Source organism: Trematomus bernacchii, unplaced genomic scaffold (genome assembly GCF_902827165.1).
Source record: "Trematomus bernacchii unplaced genomic scaffold, fTreBer1.1, whole genome shotgun sequence".
NCBI classification, from domain to species: Eukaryota; Metazoa; Chordata; class Actinopteri; order Perciformes; family Nototheniidae; genus Trematomus; species Trematomus bernacchii.
This window is the reverse complement of record NW_022987593.1, coordinates 5,547,532-5,564,438: the sequence shown is the minus strand read 5'-3', so window position 1 is coordinate 5,564,438 and position 16,907 is coordinate 5,547,532. Positions and strand designations below refer to the sequence as shown.

At 39.5% G+C, this 16,907-nt stretch overlaps 2 protein-coding genes across 2 annotated transcripts; one reads left to right on the top strand and one right to left on the bottom strand.

Moving 5' to 3' along the window:
- Nucleotides 1-2,389: 2,389 nt before the first annotated feature.
- abcg2b (ATP-binding cassette, sub-family G (WHITE), member 2b) lies at nt 2,390-10,687 on the bottom strand. Its single transcript, XM_034130195.1, has 15 exons — nt 10,440-10,687; nt 9,745-9,804; nt 9,533-9,650; nt 9,281-9,436; nt 8,737-8,894; nt 8,062-8,213; nt 7,696-7,788; nt 6,445-6,596; nt 5,944-6,095; nt 5,421-5,510; nt 4,673-4,797; nt 3,553-3,707; nt 3,353-3,442; nt 3,170-3,222; nt 2,390-3,063 (listed from the first exon to the last, which is right to left on the bottom strand). The coding sequence occupies exons 1-15, from the start codon at nt 10,589-10,591 to the stop codon at nt 2,916-2,918; spliced, it is 1,854 nt and encodes a 617-aa protein (XP_033986086.1). The 5' UTR covers nt 10,592-10,687; the 3' UTR covers nt 2,390-2,915.
- A 1,126-nt stretch (nt 10,688-11,813) lies between these two features.
- zgc:77849 (UPF0472 protein C16orf72 homolog) lies at nt 11,814-16,088 on the top strand. Its single transcript, XM_034130161.1, has 4 exons — nt 11,814-12,260; nt 13,754-13,834; nt 13,964-14,239; nt 14,349-16,088. The coding sequence occupies exons 1-4, from the start codon at nt 12,062-12,064 to the stop codon at nt 14,585-14,587; spliced, it is 795 nt and encodes a 264-aa protein (XP_033986052.1). The 5' UTR covers nt 11,814-12,061; the 3' UTR covers nt 14,588-16,088.
- The last annotated feature ends 819 nt before the right edge of the window (nt 16,089-16,907 follow it).

Here is a 16,907-nt window from a genome sequence, read left to right as displayed (position 1 = left end):
GTTTTTAAACTGCTGATGAACTGCTTGTTTAACGCTGTGAGAAAAGCTAGAAAGTTTACCTTGAGTTATTTATTGTTCTTACGCAATCAGAATACCTTTATCGGTCTCAGAGAAAATGTACATTGTTACAGAAAGTAAGGAGCCAATTACTATAGCCAAGAACATGAATGAACTTTCATGTTCCAATTAGACCTTGTTTCCACAGATTTTACATTGCATAGATGTTCACCTAACTTTCACTCTTGTAATCAATACATCCACATTGATTGGATTAAGCCTGCTTGTGTACTTGCACTGTGAGTAGTGAACGTGCCCTCATTGACATGACACCAGAGGATTAGAAGTGTGGGTTTATTTTAGATCTTTGAGCCTCAGGTTAATGAGCATGTGAGAAGCAACGACAACTTAATTCTACTCGTCTGAGGTCAAACATGCCTTTTGCCACGCCCTCCTGCTGCTTGGGTATAAGACGCTGTCAGGATGTCTCCTGGGACCCAGCAGTAACACACTCACAGCTGACCCCTGCATGGCAGAGGATGCATCAGTTTCTCCCCTCCTTCAGTCAATTAGTTTCCTCCTTAGTGTCCTCCCTTTTTTTGTTTCAGCACTTCAACCGTAAAACTGAACTCCTCTCCTATTTGGTCTTGTGTGTAGCCAAAATGCCCTTCATACCACCTGTGTCGATTTCCCGCTCTGTGTCAGGACTGTCTGTGAAGGAGAGACTTATCAGCAACACTTCAACAGCTACTTTCACAAAGATCCAAAAAGGAACTACTTTGACCAAAGTTGCAAGAGAAGACAAAGACGGCTCAGTAAAGGAGCGAATGGCTTTGAACCTCAAGCAGCTGGGGAAGAAGAGTCAACCCAGGAGTCACCTGCCAATCGCTGAAGCAGTGTCGGTGGCCGAGCTGCATGCAAAGAGAAAGGAGAGAATGCTGCCTTCATCACAAACCGACAGCTTCCCAGCCTCCAGCTCGGGTGAGTCCCTGTTTAAGAAACAGCAGCACAAACATGTGAGCCAGAGTTCTTTGAAGAGTGAACCAGAGGTGAAGACGAGGCCCAGGCAGCAGGAGAAGGTCGGCCTCACACTGACTCTCACACCTGACGCTGTCCTGCTGCTGCAGAGGAGGAACAGTGAGAGACGTCAACAATCAGCGTGCAGAAATGCCGGAAGTGGAGGAGGTGTTTATGGAAGCGCATTTGATACCAGGTGCAGGAGGGAAAACATCACTAAAAGGCACCAAGCAGCATCAGAGAAACACAGCACTTCGAATAGCAGAGTCGGTGCTAAAAACAATAATGACGCTCATCTGGTAGACTTAAGCTCAATTGTGAAAATCTCTCTTCTAAACGAGCAACATAAGTATGATGATGTGGAGTATGAAGAGGAGGACCATTGTGTGGATGAGTGTGTGGTGCTTAAATGTACAGAGTGGCTGCAAGGGTTGGAAAACACACCTGTGACAGTGGGAAACAGATCAGATAAGAGTAAAAGCAAGGTGAACAGTTTTTAAAGGTGGAATGAGAACTGCTTAATTAGGGTGTCATCTTACAACATGAGAATGAACTGCAGTTTCTGTCCTTTTTTTGTAGTTGCGCTTGTGTTCTGTATCCCCTGGTACTCTGTTTTTGTATTATAATGGGCCTAGCCTTGCAAATAAATTCAACCATTGTGACAGTGTTAACATTTTATATGAAATGTAGAGACAATTGACATTTTCTTAAAATGTTATTTTCCTGTAAGTAAAACTTAAGGAATTAAAATGAGGTCTACACGTTTGAAAACCTGATAAAGACAAAGAACATTTTAGCTTGTTTTACTCATTGTCATAAGTGATTTTGTAAGATACAAAATAATTCTTGATTCATATTTGGTTTCCTGTGAGTTTACAATGAGTGTTAAATGTGGTTCTATTTTAAAAGGACAACATGTAATACACTGGGGAAGACAAAACTACACTGACTGTTTTAAAGATGGATAGTTGAGTTCAAACTCATGTTGTACAGCCAACATTATCAATACCTGAAACTGAGCTTTTTAAAATCTAGTGGAGATCTGCAAGTTTAAAAAATGCCATATATGCTCTAATAATTAATGGAAAAAACAGGACGATGATGCACAGACTATCTAAAATATTTCCCCTTAAATGCAATCATGCAGCCATGAACAATCATGGAGTCTTGGGTTTGAATATTTCACTTAATGTACATATATAGCAGCTTTAATGAAGAGCTGGTACTACATACTGTGGAAAGAGTGGTATAAGATAACTTAATGCCAGGGAAATGTGGTTTTTGAATGCTCTTCTGTAATGCAAATATTTCTTCATGCACTGTGATCAAGAATTACAGCAAGGATCCCATGAGTTTATGTCCATATTTAATGTTGATAAGATATCAATATTTATTTTTCAAACTGGAAACATTTAACAAATGTGGTGTATTAGACAAAAAATAAAATAGAGTTCTTTCACTGTCTCTGCACGACACACATAAAAGAAAATCGTTTTTTGACTTATCATTTTTTACTGTAGAACTGTAAAAAAATAACTATTAAAATAAATACATGTACATCTCTTCACTGAGCCCAAAGTTGTCTCACTCACTGTAAGTAGCTTTGTAGGGAATTAGAGTGTGCTTAGTGGCAGCTTATCTTCCTCTGTGACAAATGTTACAACACGTGAGTTTGTTTGTCTAATCGAGCATGAGTGAGAGACACAGATTCCATGTATGATCTTCAACAAATATCTTAAATTATAATTTAAATAATACCATCAAAAAGGTTATTTCATATTAAATATTCGAGTATGTTCTTTCCCCCCCCCCCAAATGAATTTCCCCTATGCATTTCATTTGAGGCTTGTTAAATAAATAATAGAAAGTGTGTGTTTGAGGGATACATAAACAGACGATTATTATTTCCAGCGGTTGATTCGTCGCAGCTGTACGTAGGCCAGGACCATGCAGACCAGGACGATTCCCAGCAGAGCCACCTGGTTCTGCCAGAAGCCCCACACAGAGTAGTCAATGCCCTGGCTTTCCAGGAACACCTCCCCTGGGATCCTGCAGCAAAGACAAGACAGGCTTATTGTGGGTTTGTGTGTGTGTTGGCACGTGTGTGAGGGTTATTGTGTTTTAAGGAGTCACTGTGTCATTGCTCAGCACTAACTTGGTGTTGTTGCTGTAGAAAAACTGTCCTGACATCTCGTTGATGAATGCAGCCTGAGAGAGACAAAGAGGTTGGGCTGAACAGCTTTTCTCTCAACAGATAAAAGACAAGATTACATTTGAACCCACTAATTTTGCTCTCACAACCACACCCTTCTGCTCTTGCTCTGCCTATTTTTCTTACATTCAGTCCATATTTGAAAATACTGATCCATTTCAGCCAGGAGAGCCAGATCAGCATGCTGTTGAGATTGACAAGAAAACCACCAAAGACCTAAAATGTGTGGATGAAGAAGGAAAAGAGGGAAAAGTACACTTTAAAACATAATTCTGCTTTATATATGCAGCAATACACATTATGACCTCATTTTGTGTGTTTCTCACCATCATGAAGACGAAGGGTAGAGCAATGAGGATGTTAGCCATGGCAAAGGAAGATACACTCGCTGAGACGAGGAAGGCCAGGCCAACTCCCGCCAGACTGACCAGAGACATGGTCAGCGCGAAACACAGGAAGGCCACAAAGGAAGGCTTCAATCCTGGGGCAGACAATGCAGTTCAGGTTCATTTTAAATTTAGTCAGTTACTGAATATAAATTAAATGGCATTTTTTAAGCATTTGTAACGTAATAATGCAATCTAATCTGAATACTTTTTGATTACTTTAAAATCAAACATTGGGAATATTCAACGTTATCCTAAAAAGCTGCTGGAATTTGCCGGAGAATATTTTCAATGCAAACTAAAGCATTTTGTATATTCAGCACCTACAGTTGGTCAAATACAATTTGAATTTAAACCCTGTTGGCCAAACTACAAATATACTGTGAGTACTCAACAATATATGGGATGCTGATTCATTTGTGTTTTTTGTAGCTGCTGTTTCTGATTTGCTCTTATAACACAAGAGGAGCACTTACTCAAAATGGTAATGTTGTCTTATATTTTCAATGTAAATTAAATAAGAAATAAAAACTACTTTATCCATGAATCATTAAAAAAAACCTAAACATTTGATTACGTCGTGATGATTACCTGAGATCCGAAGAAGACAGAAAATAGTAGGAGACATTTTAATAAAATAATAAAGTATTGCTTTTAGCAGATTTCCCCCGGTGGGTCCCGACATGGCAGGAGGGTTAAATGAAAGGTTTCAGACAAAAACATATCAACAGCTGGAGCATAAACTAGTAAGACGAATAAAACTGGAACCAGGCGACTCCCTGTCATCCTCAGTTCATTTCTAAAACGTGAACCACCTTGGGGATAAACTAAGTCTGTGCAGAAAGAAATATAGACTGTTCCCTTAAACACATATTTCTGCTTTCACTTGCTATGTATACAATTCTTGAGATCCCTGCAGTCCTGAAGATGGCAGATCGCGTACGTTACAAAGTAATCTCAAAGACATACATAAAACAACACCGGTTTTTCTCTGCTTTAGGAAAGTCTCCGACAGTGTGTGTATTCATGGTGTGTATGTGCTTGTATGTGTGAGAATTACCCATCATAAAGTAGGCGATGGCTGAAAAAATAAAGATGGGGATCATGCGGTTGGGGATGAGATCAGCGAAGATCTTGGACAGGAAGTAGACAGAAGTACGGTAATAGCCACTGGAGTTCTCGTGACTGAAACAATTACAAGAAAAGACCCCCAAGAGACACATTAACACATAATAACACACTTTGTATCACAGTTAGAAACATGGGATTGTTATGACTTAACAGAAACAAGTAATGTCTACACTTTATATTAAAGTATAACACTTAAAACATATAAATTAGGCACACTGTTGATACTGGGTAACATATTCTATCATTTTCTCAAATACACACGCACTGTAGTTTAATTTGAACTCAATCTCACATACACCGTCCTGCTGCAGTAATTTCTTTCTGGGTTATCAAAGGTTTATTAATCCATAGCTGAATTAGTCCCCAAAGAAAATCACTATTTACTTCAAACAAAACGATATAGCCTGTAAAAGAATGATTCTAAAGACCCAGGGCTCAGTGCCACAGACAGAAAAGGCTAGCCGATTCATTTTTAGACATACTAACGTATAGTTGGTTTAGTTTTTTTCATAGGATTTATTAACAATAAGAAAAATATAGAATTACACCAGTCTAATCCTTTAAATAGTATTAAAACGAGAAATGTTATCCACATGGATCTATCCAATCATTGATCATGAACCTTCGGCATACATGTGCACTTCAACACGCACACACAACTCTTATCTTTCACTCACATGAAGATCGCCCTTTCATTGATAAAGAGTTCAACAGCAGAGAGATTCCCAAACACCATGTTGATGATAAGGAAGAAGAACGCTCCACTCCTGTCACACAGAGAGAAAGAGATCTGTTTATCATTTCATCTGATGGATAGTTAAGATGTCAGCCTGACCTTGGGTTTATCAATAAGACCAATTTACTATATCTTAAATTGAATTGACCTATCATACCAGAGCACTTACTTATTATTTTTTGGACATCTTTTGAGTTTTAATGACAGCAATGGTCATTATTTTTGCAGCCGTTTTATTTCTGATATGGACACACTACATGTTATCATATATTCCTGTCTACATGCAATAATGTAAAATGAAAACCATCGACATTATTGAGAAAAATCTTTTTATGTGATCTTCTATTTTCATTATGTAGTACTGTTGTAGTTTGGCCTTGAGGTGGGCTGGGGAAAGATGACACCTTTAAGTGTGCAAAGGTGCACTTAGAGCAGATACACAATGCAGGTTGCGTGTGCTGTACCTGTTCTGTATAGCCTCGGGCAGTGTTAAGGGGATTTGGTAATAAATGAGTCCCACCAGAAGCGCAAAGAAGATGTTGAGAGCCAACTGAGCGTAAGACGTCTGGGGGTTCCTCAGACTGTTCAGCACTGTCCTGCCACACACCACACGCATCTGTATCACAAACACACACACACACACACACACACACACACACACACACACACACACACACACACACACACACACACACACACACACACACACACACACACACACACACACACACACACACACACACACACACACACACACACACACACACACACACACACACAGTAACATTTTTATGGGCATAATGACAGTTATAAACATGGTTCATTCAGCGGGCAAACAAGCACACAGACACAGTCACAGTCATTAAACTGTGACGATACATCATAAACTCAATTCAATTTCACAATAACAACTGTGATTTTAATTTCCTCTCATAATAGTTGTATGACTTGCAGATTTGGCTGACCTGATAGCAGAAAGACGTAACGTAGTCTGCGGGCTCATCGTGACCTTTGACCCCTTCAGCAATGCTCTGGTCCACATGGTTCAACTCCTCAACTACTTGCTGGCACAGTTGGGACTGGCGGTACTTGGTTGCCAATGGGTTTTTACACTCTGCTGTAGAAAGAAAGGTACCATAGATAAGGATAGCAGCATTATAACCTTCTTTTTTATATCAGTCATGTACTCCTCTCAGGGTTTGGGGATTTGCAGTCATTACTTTGGTATCTTGGATAAAATCTGGATAAAGGAGTAAAGTGTCATCAAGGATATAGACTTTATGTGTTTTCTGTAAATAATTGTTGTTATTGGCTTTCTGTTTTTCTCACACGCTATGTTTAAACCTATGGATACCTATCATCCATTTATGATGTAGAAGAAAATATATTCTCTCTAAAATCTCCTATCATTATAGGTCCTGTTCTCATTATTTATGTATTTCTTTCCCCTGTTATGAGATTATATGCGTCATGTGATTCGCTCCCATTTGGTTATTGCTACCATATAGGTGGGTGTGAGTGAGTTAGTGTTTTAGAGCCATGACAAAGACCTACAGTGGTCAGAACACATTGGCTTTTTAATGATTCAGCCACTACAATAAAGGCATTTTAATATGTAAATTCTTGTCTTTAGCTCTTTTGTTTTGGAGGGCCTGCTTTCCCTTTTGTTTGCTATAAATGTAAAGTGCTGAGGCCATGTAAATAGAATAAGATGAGGATGGGAATTCCCATTCAAATCAATACAGCAGAAAGGTCAGAGTGGCTACCATTGAACTAACTCATTCTATTTTTATGGTAAGTGCACAGTACTGATTTCACTAGTTATGACCACAACAAACAGTACAAAATCCATTCTTTTCTTGTTTTATTACTACGGCTGTCACGGTAAGGTAATCGCCACAGTGAGTTTCTGTCAGTATTATCATTATCATTTTGCGTAATTGTTAGACAATCAGGATAAAAATGAAAGCAGCTACCTGATATACCTCAAGGAATAATTACAACACTCTTTCCAGGTATATAAGCTAAGCTAATCGCCTCCTAACCCTGACCCTAGATGGATTTTTGTTGAGTAAACTAGTATTTAAATGTCATTTCAAACTTTAGCATTACAACCTACAGCCCAATTTGACTTGAAGCCATAAAAAATGTCTAGAGCGTCTAGCCTCTGTTGGTGTATACCATACAGTACCTAAGCAGTGTGTTTGAAGTTATACCTGTAGTAAGGGTTCCTAGTGTTGATTTTGCCTCTCCGTTTGTGATGTCCATGAAGAAATCCGCAGGGTTGTCGAAGGACTCAATTTGGAAGCCTGTGAAAAAACAACAAGCAAAATACGCATGCAAATATATCATATTCAAAACACGTGCAAAACTTTAACAATGGCTTCTATAATAGCAAACAATATCCTGGTAAAGTATGAAGCAATTTAAATAAAAAAGCATTGAGGTAGCTCACTGTCAAGCAAAGGACTTCATATGGCAATGCAATATATTTTCCTTCTATTTACAGGGATTTATTAAATTACATTCCAACACACTTCTTGTCAAGGTCCTCCACCTTTCATACACAAACACACACATACCAAGGTTTGTGAAGTAATCCAGTGTTTGGTCTGATGCTCCTGCGTACACCACTTCGCCTTTATGCATCAGAGTCAGATGGTCAAACTTTCTGAAGATGGAGTAGCGTGGCTGGTGGATGGAGAAGATCACAGTCTTACCTCTTCTTGACAGTCTGTACATGCATAAGAGAAATGTGTTTACGTCCATATTGTTACAGAACACACAAAGAAAGCAGTGGATGGGCAGACACAGCAGTAATAAAGCAAACAGCTAATAGTATATTGCTCACTGTATGACATTGCCATAAATAGCAGCATTGTATGTGTTAGTTTTCATTTCTTACTTTCTAGTAGGCCATTTTAATGCACAAAGAGGAATTAAGGAAGGTGAAGAAGGTACAATGTTTTTACTAATAGTTATTGCCATTAAACGTCAAAGTACATCAGGACAACTATTTTTTATATAACACATTTTCTGTTATGTTTAATTATGAAAATGTGCAAATGAGAAAAGCAATTCTCACTAGAGGACACTGGAGCAATACAAACAGACAAAGTGCAGTAAAATAAATGGTATATATTTTTTCTTTCCACTAGTGTAAAGATGAAATGTTAAGGAAGCAACATTTAAAAGGAAAAATTATAAATAATATTTTCGTCTGTAGTGTCTCGCCTTGATTAGTAATTGTGCTGTACCTGTACAGTAGATTAATGATACAGTTTGCAGTGTTAGAATCCAGCCCAGTGGTCGGTTCATCCAGGAACAGCAGAGAGGGCGAGGTGATGAGCTCCATCCCGATGCTGCACCTCTTCCTCTCACCTCCAGATACCCCACGCAGAAACTCTGTTCCTATCTGCACACAGAAAACACTGAACTGCAAAGCTGACCAGCAAAGGGGAAACATACTAAATACTCCTGTTAATGTTACTGAGGAAGTTGTTTTGCACATTTTAATGTCAGTGCATAAGCCTTTGCTACGTTTAAAAGTCGGTACATTTTTACAGATTGAAAGAATTTATAGGAATTAGATACATTTTGTGCTCTTTACATATCATTTGAACACTATTCTCTCAGATATACTTTCTATATTTGCGCAGGTACTGCAGCGTTTTAAATAAGTGCTTCTGCTGAGTAAGAGGTTAGTAAAATAACAGTTTTTAAGGTTGAGTAAGACTCACAGGACTTTATCAAACACTTTTGTTTAGTGAGGGATGTGCAGCTAATAGAGTGTCACTGTACCTTTGTACCTGCACAGTCTGTCAGGCCCAGGTCTTGTATGATGGCATCTACTCTGCTGTTTTTATCAGCGCTGGTGTGATGCCGAGGGTTGAGGCGCAGGTTGGCACTGAACAGAAGGTTCTCCTTCACAGACAAAGTGCCCATCAGGATATCATCCTGGAAGCACATGGAGGATTTAGAAAAAAAATGACTTAGTGGAATCCGAAGTACAATAATGTTAAAACATTTGTGTGTATGTTTGTATTTGTATACCTGGACCACATAGGCAGAGCTGAGCCTGAGGTCAGATGTGACGGCTTTTCCAGCCACCAACACTTGTCCTTGCCTCAGTCCAGCTGGGTCCTTCCTTCCTGCGATTACATCCAGAAGTCTGAAGAAAAAAGACAAATGTATTCATTTGTTGGGGTTTTAGATCTCTGTGAGACAGTGCCTGTGTGTTTGCATGTACATAACATGTTTCTTACGATGTTTTGCCACTTCCGGTGGCACCCATAATGGCATTCATCCCAGGTCTCAGGATGCCACTACAGGAACCAATCAGAAAATCAAGTCAAGTTATTTTGTTTATAGAGCACACTTTAAAACACTAAAACAAAATACCATGATATATTGAAGAGTTAAAAGCAAAATATCAAACTTTAAACTGCAACATTGTCATATATATGTAAGCTTTAAAGTTTTGTACTCACACAAAATCAGAGGTAACATGTACACATTATTATATAAAACGTGCCTCTCAGCTTTAGTATTAGCATATCATTATCAAGAAACAGATTATCTTTCACCACTCATTTATTAAACTCATTGATTAAAATAAATGCTTCTCCCCCTGGTTATGGATTTGATATCGGGACATGTTTGACTTCCAAATGTTTTATTGTCTCAGCTTTCTATAATAAAACATATACAGATGGGATAAGTTCCTATAAAATAATAAATATACAGGTTAGATGAAATGAGCTACAAACTAAACAAAGCTAGATATCATAACTTACTCAGAATTACAGCATATGGTATTAGTATACAAATAGTTAATAGGAAGCATGTAGATTGTCAAAAAGTTGACCCTGGTATGATGAGATCAGAAGTTAAATGCAGTCAGTTACATATTCTCTGTGTGAATACATGTACAAATGTACAGTGGAGTATCGTGTCCTACCTTACATCGTTGAGGATGTATTTTTCAGGACCGCTCTTAAAACACAACTTCTTGTCCTGAACACAGTAGAGCAAGTTGCTGAATGTGACAGTTGGACCTGGTTCCTGAAAATACTCCTCAACATCCCCAACAGCCTGCTCCTCCTTAGACATCTTCAAAAACAGCAGTGTTTCCAGAAAATAAGAAACTGTGGTTTAAAGATGGGGAAAGACAAATCGGAACAGTCTGACAGAGACCTGTGCAGTGGGACCGAGGGACAGGTGAGAGAGTATGCTATCAGTGCGTTTCTATTATACCCTCATCTGATCTTTGGACCCAATCCTTAGCCCATTGACTCAAAAAAAGATAGTGTGACATTGAACTTCCCCCTGCAAGACTTAGCCGTATCTGCAAGTCATTGAAAAGTTATAATATTATATGACTAGTAGCTCATTGTGGCTTATTTTATGCAAAATTCTGTAAATATTGTAGTATTAAAGACTTTACCAATGTAATGATGTTTTTCGCCACATGAGATGCTTATCTCTGTATTGAATGGCTCTTCCACTTTAAAAATAGATACATTTTTTACATTTCTTATATTTTTCTCATATTTGCTATTGTAAAGGGGTGAGGGGCAACATATGTTATCAATCAATCAATCAATCAATCAATCAATGTTTATTTATATAGCCCAATATCACAAATGTTACATTTGTCTCCGTGGACTTCACAGTTTGTACAGAATATCAGTATGACAATACGACACCCTCTGTCCTTAGACCCTCACATCGTACAAGGAAAAACTTCCAAAAAAGGAAAAACCCCACAGTTTAAAGGGGAAAATGGGAGAAACCTCAGGGAGAGCAACAGAGGAGGGATCCCTGTATGTCTCTTTTTTGTTTTAGAGTATTGAATTAAATGAATGTATAATTTAAACTCATTGCTAAATGCAATAAAGCATGGTTTCTTACCTTTGGATTTAAATTAATGGGTATGGAATTTGTATAATTATACAATAATCATGTGCAATCATGTGATTAATCATGAACACATACGTTTTTTTATCAATACTAAAAGCACATACGCAAGATAAAAAGATTACAATTCTTCAGCATTGGCCAATAGTGTGGACAGGGTGGTGTCCAAATACTTTTGAGCACATTAGTCATGGCCCACTTTTCCAGGGCCAGGCTGCCCCCTTCTGTAATGAATGCTGTACGGCAGGCTACTGGGTGGGATCAACTTTGTTTTCCTCTGACCTTTTCTCTTTTTTTGCCGTTGTCCAATCAGGCTTCGTGTTCAGCACAGAGCCCCGCCCACAAAAATCCCTAGGACCAATAGTTTTTAAGCCCAGTTTGAAAATGGGCGTGGTTTGCCCCAGAAATTCTTAGGTGTTGTCATCGTGTTCCTTAGTTTGGTGTGTTTTACACTGGGCGTACGGGCAGAATTTAAGACGTTCACAATGCGACTTTAACGGCAGATTTTTTTTCTTTTTCTATAGATGGTGTGTCACGTGTCACGTTTTTCTCTTATAGTACACAGACAAAAAGACATTTTAATATCTACGGAAACCAACAATCGTATACTTCACACGAAGGCTAGCTTATAAGCTACTAGCTAACGCCTGACGCTAGCTAGCTATGGAGGAGAAGAAGGAGGAGGGAGAAGCGGAGATCCAAGAACACGGCCCGGAGCACTGGTTCTCCAAATGGGAACGACAGTGTCTAGCGGAGGCCGAGCGGAGGGATGATCCAAACGAGGAGGAGACGGAACAAGGCCAACAGAAACTGTGGCACCTCTTCCAGAACTCGGCTACCGCGGTAGCACAGCTCTACAAAGGTCTGTACCGAAGTTCCAGTTAAGCTAATTGTCAGAGGCAGAGCTAATGAAAGCTAATCCTGCTACCAATGAGAGACACAAAGGGCACTAGCGAGGCTAACAGTGTTAGCTGTTACTAGTTGTTTATCGACTAAATGTATTTCCATGGGTGTGTGGGGTGAAACTAGAATGTGTGTTCAAATGTATTTAAATCTCGACGGTTGTGCGGTTCACTTTCCGATATGTTGACCCGGCTACGTTGCCTGTCGATGGAGCTAGCCCGCTGCTAACGCTAACAGCTGCTAACAGCCGGTCAGAGTGCGGGACAACGGGCTTCATCTGCTCTGTGGCCCGAGCTGTCAGAGGTCCTCCGGGGATAAACGCATTTATAAGTACTCGGGCTAAGTGGCTCCCCTGCTGACTCAGCAGTGTGTTTTTAATGTCTTTATGCACACTTATTCGTCCGGTTTGGAAAAAACATGGCTCACAGTCACACTAAAATGTTTTTGTCCACCCGTTTACAGTTACCTAGCTCGTCAAAATGGCGATATCTAGGGAGGAGTTTTCAGAGTGAAAACAATTCGTTTGTTGATATAAAAACGCAGCGGTGGTTAATTGTCGCAATGTTGGTGTGTGATTTAATAAGGGAAGGCACAAAGACATTTTATTCTAACACGCGTTCCCATGGACTTTTGCTGATGAGTGCATTGTTGTAAATATCCAGAACAAAATGGCGATATTATTTATGCAAACACTTTCTTTTTACGTCTCGTTTTGGCCTGCTGCTGAGTTTAATAAACAAAACACCCTTGTAAATGAACTACGGCTTCTATCAGCTTCTGCTATATGCTCAAAAAGAAACGGGAAATAAACGTCTATATATAAAATGGTTACATCATGGTTAATTATATTTGATCTGTAAGTTGTTAGTATGAACATAATCAAGATTACCTGGTTCTCCAGTTTCCAGACAAGGCTTTTGACAACTTGCTTGTCAAGTCTGTCCAATGTTCCCCCACCCAGGTTACAAGTTATATTACCCCCATGTATGTTCAAACTGCAACAGAGCTGTATTTTCTTTAAAAGTATTACCAGTGAGTCATTTGTAGAGTAAACCCAATAGACATAGATAATGCATGTATCAATGGTGGTGGAGAACTGCCCAGACCTAAACTCTTGTTTTTGTTTTTTGACTTACCAGTTATTTTGACTAGCTTTTCTTAACGACCCTATTTCTGGATCAATACTCATCTTAATAATAATTTCTATGTATAACACGAATTTGGCGGTGTTTTGCAGCCTTTAGATAGACTTTTAGTTTCAAATATGGCTGGTTGGTTTCCTCTTTTAGTATACACAGCACAGTTGTATTATTAAACCCCACTATAGACTGTTTCTAAAGAAGACATTTGAGCTTGAGAAGGGAGTTCAGGCTAATGAAGCAAGAATGACAATATTAATGTCACTGGAAAGTTATGACAATTTGACTGTAACTTTTTTAATTTAATTTACAGATAGAGTATGCCAGCAGCAAGGCCTCTCCCTCTGGGTGCCCTTCCAGAATGCAGCCACAGCTGTCACTAACCTGTATAAAGGCAAGTATCTCTGACTATTACTCAACTTCTGGTTCTCTTTCTGATTTATTGCACTTTGGATGGCATCCAGATGAACTTTGTTTGTGATTTCCATATTTACTAAAGAAATGTGTGCTTTTGTGTCATCAGAGAGTATGGAGGCCCGCCAACGGAGCTATGACCTGGGCATCCACTTGGGCCACCAGCGCAGGAATAAGGATGTGATTGCATGGGTTAAGAAACGCAGAAGAACTATCAGACGTGAAGACCTCATCAGCTTCCTGTGTGGCAAAGTTCCACCTCCACGGACAGCTCGCGCCCCGCCGAGAGTTGCGATGGTGTCTTCAAGCAGACCGTCGCCCCCAGAGACAGGCAGTTCTGTGGAGACAGACCTGCAGCCTTTCAGAGAGGCCATAGCATTGCATGGTAGGTCAACAAGTTCAGCAGAAAGCTTTTAAGTTATGAGAATGAGACTCAAGTTCATGCAATTCGTTGATATTAACATTTTCTTCCCTTTTTTTTTCTTTCATTCTAGGCCTTAGTGGTGCCATGGCAAGCATTTCTGTGCGTTCTGGTCCTCCTGGATCTCCAACTCACCCTGCCCAGTCACTCAGTCGTCGTAGGAATGGTCTTCACGACGTGGACCTTAACACCTTCATCGCTGAGGAGATGGCGCTCCATTTGGATTCCACAGCCAATCGCAAACGAGGCCCTGCTCCCTGTAGTGATGTCATCACAGACTCACCTACTCATAAACGTAACAGGATGCTCTGAACTTTTCCTACACCACTAATCCCTCCTCTGTCCTCTCCTTGGTGGCCGATTGGACAGCTGATGAGGACTGATGCCTTGGCCAACCTTTGAAATCTTCCTCCTTTTCATCTAAGTTGCAATGCTACAAATAAAGAACCTTACCTATTACCAATCCTCACATTTTTTCCCTTTTCTTTCACCCCTCGTGTCACATCCTCTCCATAGAAGTTTTCTGTTTTCTTTACTGTTTGATTGGTTGCCCACAGTAGATCTGATAGAGAAGCGAGCACACATCACACTTGAAATCCTTAAATTGCAGAATGTTGCGTTTAGAAATTGTTTATTTGGCCGGGCTCCTTTGTTCTTCGTATCCTATAATCAGATGGACCGGGCTATTGCCTGCTGTTTGCAGTTCTATTCCCCTCGTTCTTCAAGCATACTTCCTCCTCCTCTGTGGAGTGCTGGCCAAACTTGACTGGACTGAATCCCGGGCTCCTCGGGGGGGCTGAACCACCTCCTTGCTGTGGGGTTTCAAAATGCTTGTCAGCGTGTGTATCTCATTCTGCTGCTGCTTTGTGTGTTTGCGTATCTGACAGCCGAACTGCCACTTACTGTGTTGTACTTGTCTTTGCCTTTGAGAAAGCTGCTACAGTATCTCTGGTTGTTGTGCAACAGTGTGTGTGTGTGTGTGTGTGAGAGAGAGAGAGAGAGTGTGTGAGTGAGAGAGAGTGAGAGACTGTTTGTATGTGTGCTTGTGGATGCAGGGCTCTGGCAAATCCAGCACCCACTCGACCGAAATATCCTGTTTTGCGTAAATTCACCCCTTTTCCCTTTTAGTTGCTCTTTGCAGCCCTTACCAGGGTTCTATCACAAAGCAGGTTAGTCCTATTTACACAGATGATTGTGACTCCTTACTGTCAAGAGTTAGCCCACATTTGGAGTGTGTATTTTTAACAAAGGTTTGCTCAAGTACCCATGTCCTGCGTTCTTATTTTCAATCACACTGTTGATAAAAGGTATTGTCATGTTTACAAATAATACAAATATATGCTGTTTCCATTTTAGCATCAAAATACAAATCACTTCAAGCATTTTAAATTAAGAGCCTTTAGAGTGATTCAAAGCTTGTAGTTTACCTTTTTTATGTTAACATTTGGCCCTTTGATAGGAACATAAACTTGTGCTTTGTCATTTTGTCTCTTGTATTTAAGAGAGTCCACACTCGTGATTTCAGCTTTAAACTTATAAATCGACAGGGGGCAGAGACCCGTGAACTAGTTTGGGTCGATGGCTGTGATATTTAAATTTTGCTTATTCATGGCCTATTGGGTGTGATGGTTCAGCAAAGGCTTGGGATACTTGGTTAGCTTACTCCACACACTGCTTTGTGATACAATCTTGTGTACTGTGTGTAAATAACATGTAGGTGCTGTTATATGTGGTACATATTGTAAAAAGAAGTGCAGATCCATTGGGTTGTCCATGTACAATAACAATTCTGACATTAAAGAAAATACAAGCATTTGCCTATGTTGTCTTGAGTTTTTACTGTTAAATACAGTGTTTTTATGACTCTTAGCACCATCTGCTAGATAAGGTTTTTTCAGTGCACTATCATCTTTAATCTGTAAAAGAAAAGGATAAAAAGGTGCAATGAAATGGAATAACCTGACATCAGTTCATCTATTATCTATTGCCTTGCCTTGTTTATTCTCTGTTCCTTAATCATTTCTTTCTTCCCTTGAAAGCACTTTATATTCAGTTATTCCGTATCAATTGCCAAAGTCAGCAGAATAAAGGATCTGCTGGAGGAGAGCACAGTGGCTGTTTATCAGTTTGTTATTGTAACTGCTGTATGGCAGAGTTCTGTGAAGCAGGCTGTCAACATCTTCAAAAACATTTTGAGATCATTGTGCAGTTCAGCTTTGCCAACACATGGGGGCGACACAGACTACTTTGTTCTGCTTCTCTTTTCCTTTTGAAAAGAAGCTTGTGCTGTTAGACAAATTAACTGGAACCTGAAAAGCAACATTAATAGACAATACAATATTGAACATGCAAACAAGATGTTAATTTCTATTCCATTAAAACACTTTGCTCAAAAAACGTTTTATAGCAAATTAGGAGGCAATACAAATATCAGAGAGTTAAATAGAAACTGTTGCAACAGATAAAGGATGCTAAGACACATAGAAAATTATAAAAGAGTGAGTTGTCATTTGAGGTGACTCAATGCATTAGTGTGCTTTTGTTGTCACACTGTTGACTAATTAGAGACCTCTTTCCCGAAGAATGAATACGATAACAGACCTTGAGCGACATGGATATCAGCATATGACCT

Bases quoted from the DNA above. Each gene is read 5' to 3' on its own strand.
- zgc:77849 (XM_034130161.1), top strand. From the start codon at position 12,062: ATGGAGGAGAAGAAGGAGGAGGGAGAAGCGGAGATCCAAGAACACGGC. The intron at 12,261-13,753 runs GTCTGTACCGAA...TTTAATTTACAG, and splicing joins GGTAGCACAGCTCTACAAAG to ATAGAGTATGCCAGCAGCAA. The intron at 13,835-13,963 runs GCAAGTATCTCT...TTGTGTCATCAG, and splicing joins TGTCACTAACCTGTATAAAG to AGAGTATGGAGGCCCGCCAA.
- abcg2b (XM_034130195.1), bottom strand. From the start codon at position 10,591: ATGTCTAAGGAGGAGCAGGCTGTTGGGGATGTTGAGGAGTATTTTCAG. The intron at 7,789-8,061 runs GTATGTGTGTGT...GTTTTTTCACAG, and splicing joins GGATTACTTCACAAACCTTG to GCTTCCAAATTGAGTCCTTC. The intron at 6,096-6,444 runs GTCAGCCAAATC...TTTGTGATACAG, and splicing joins TTACGTCTTTCTGCTATCAG to ATGCGTGTGGTGTGTGGCAG.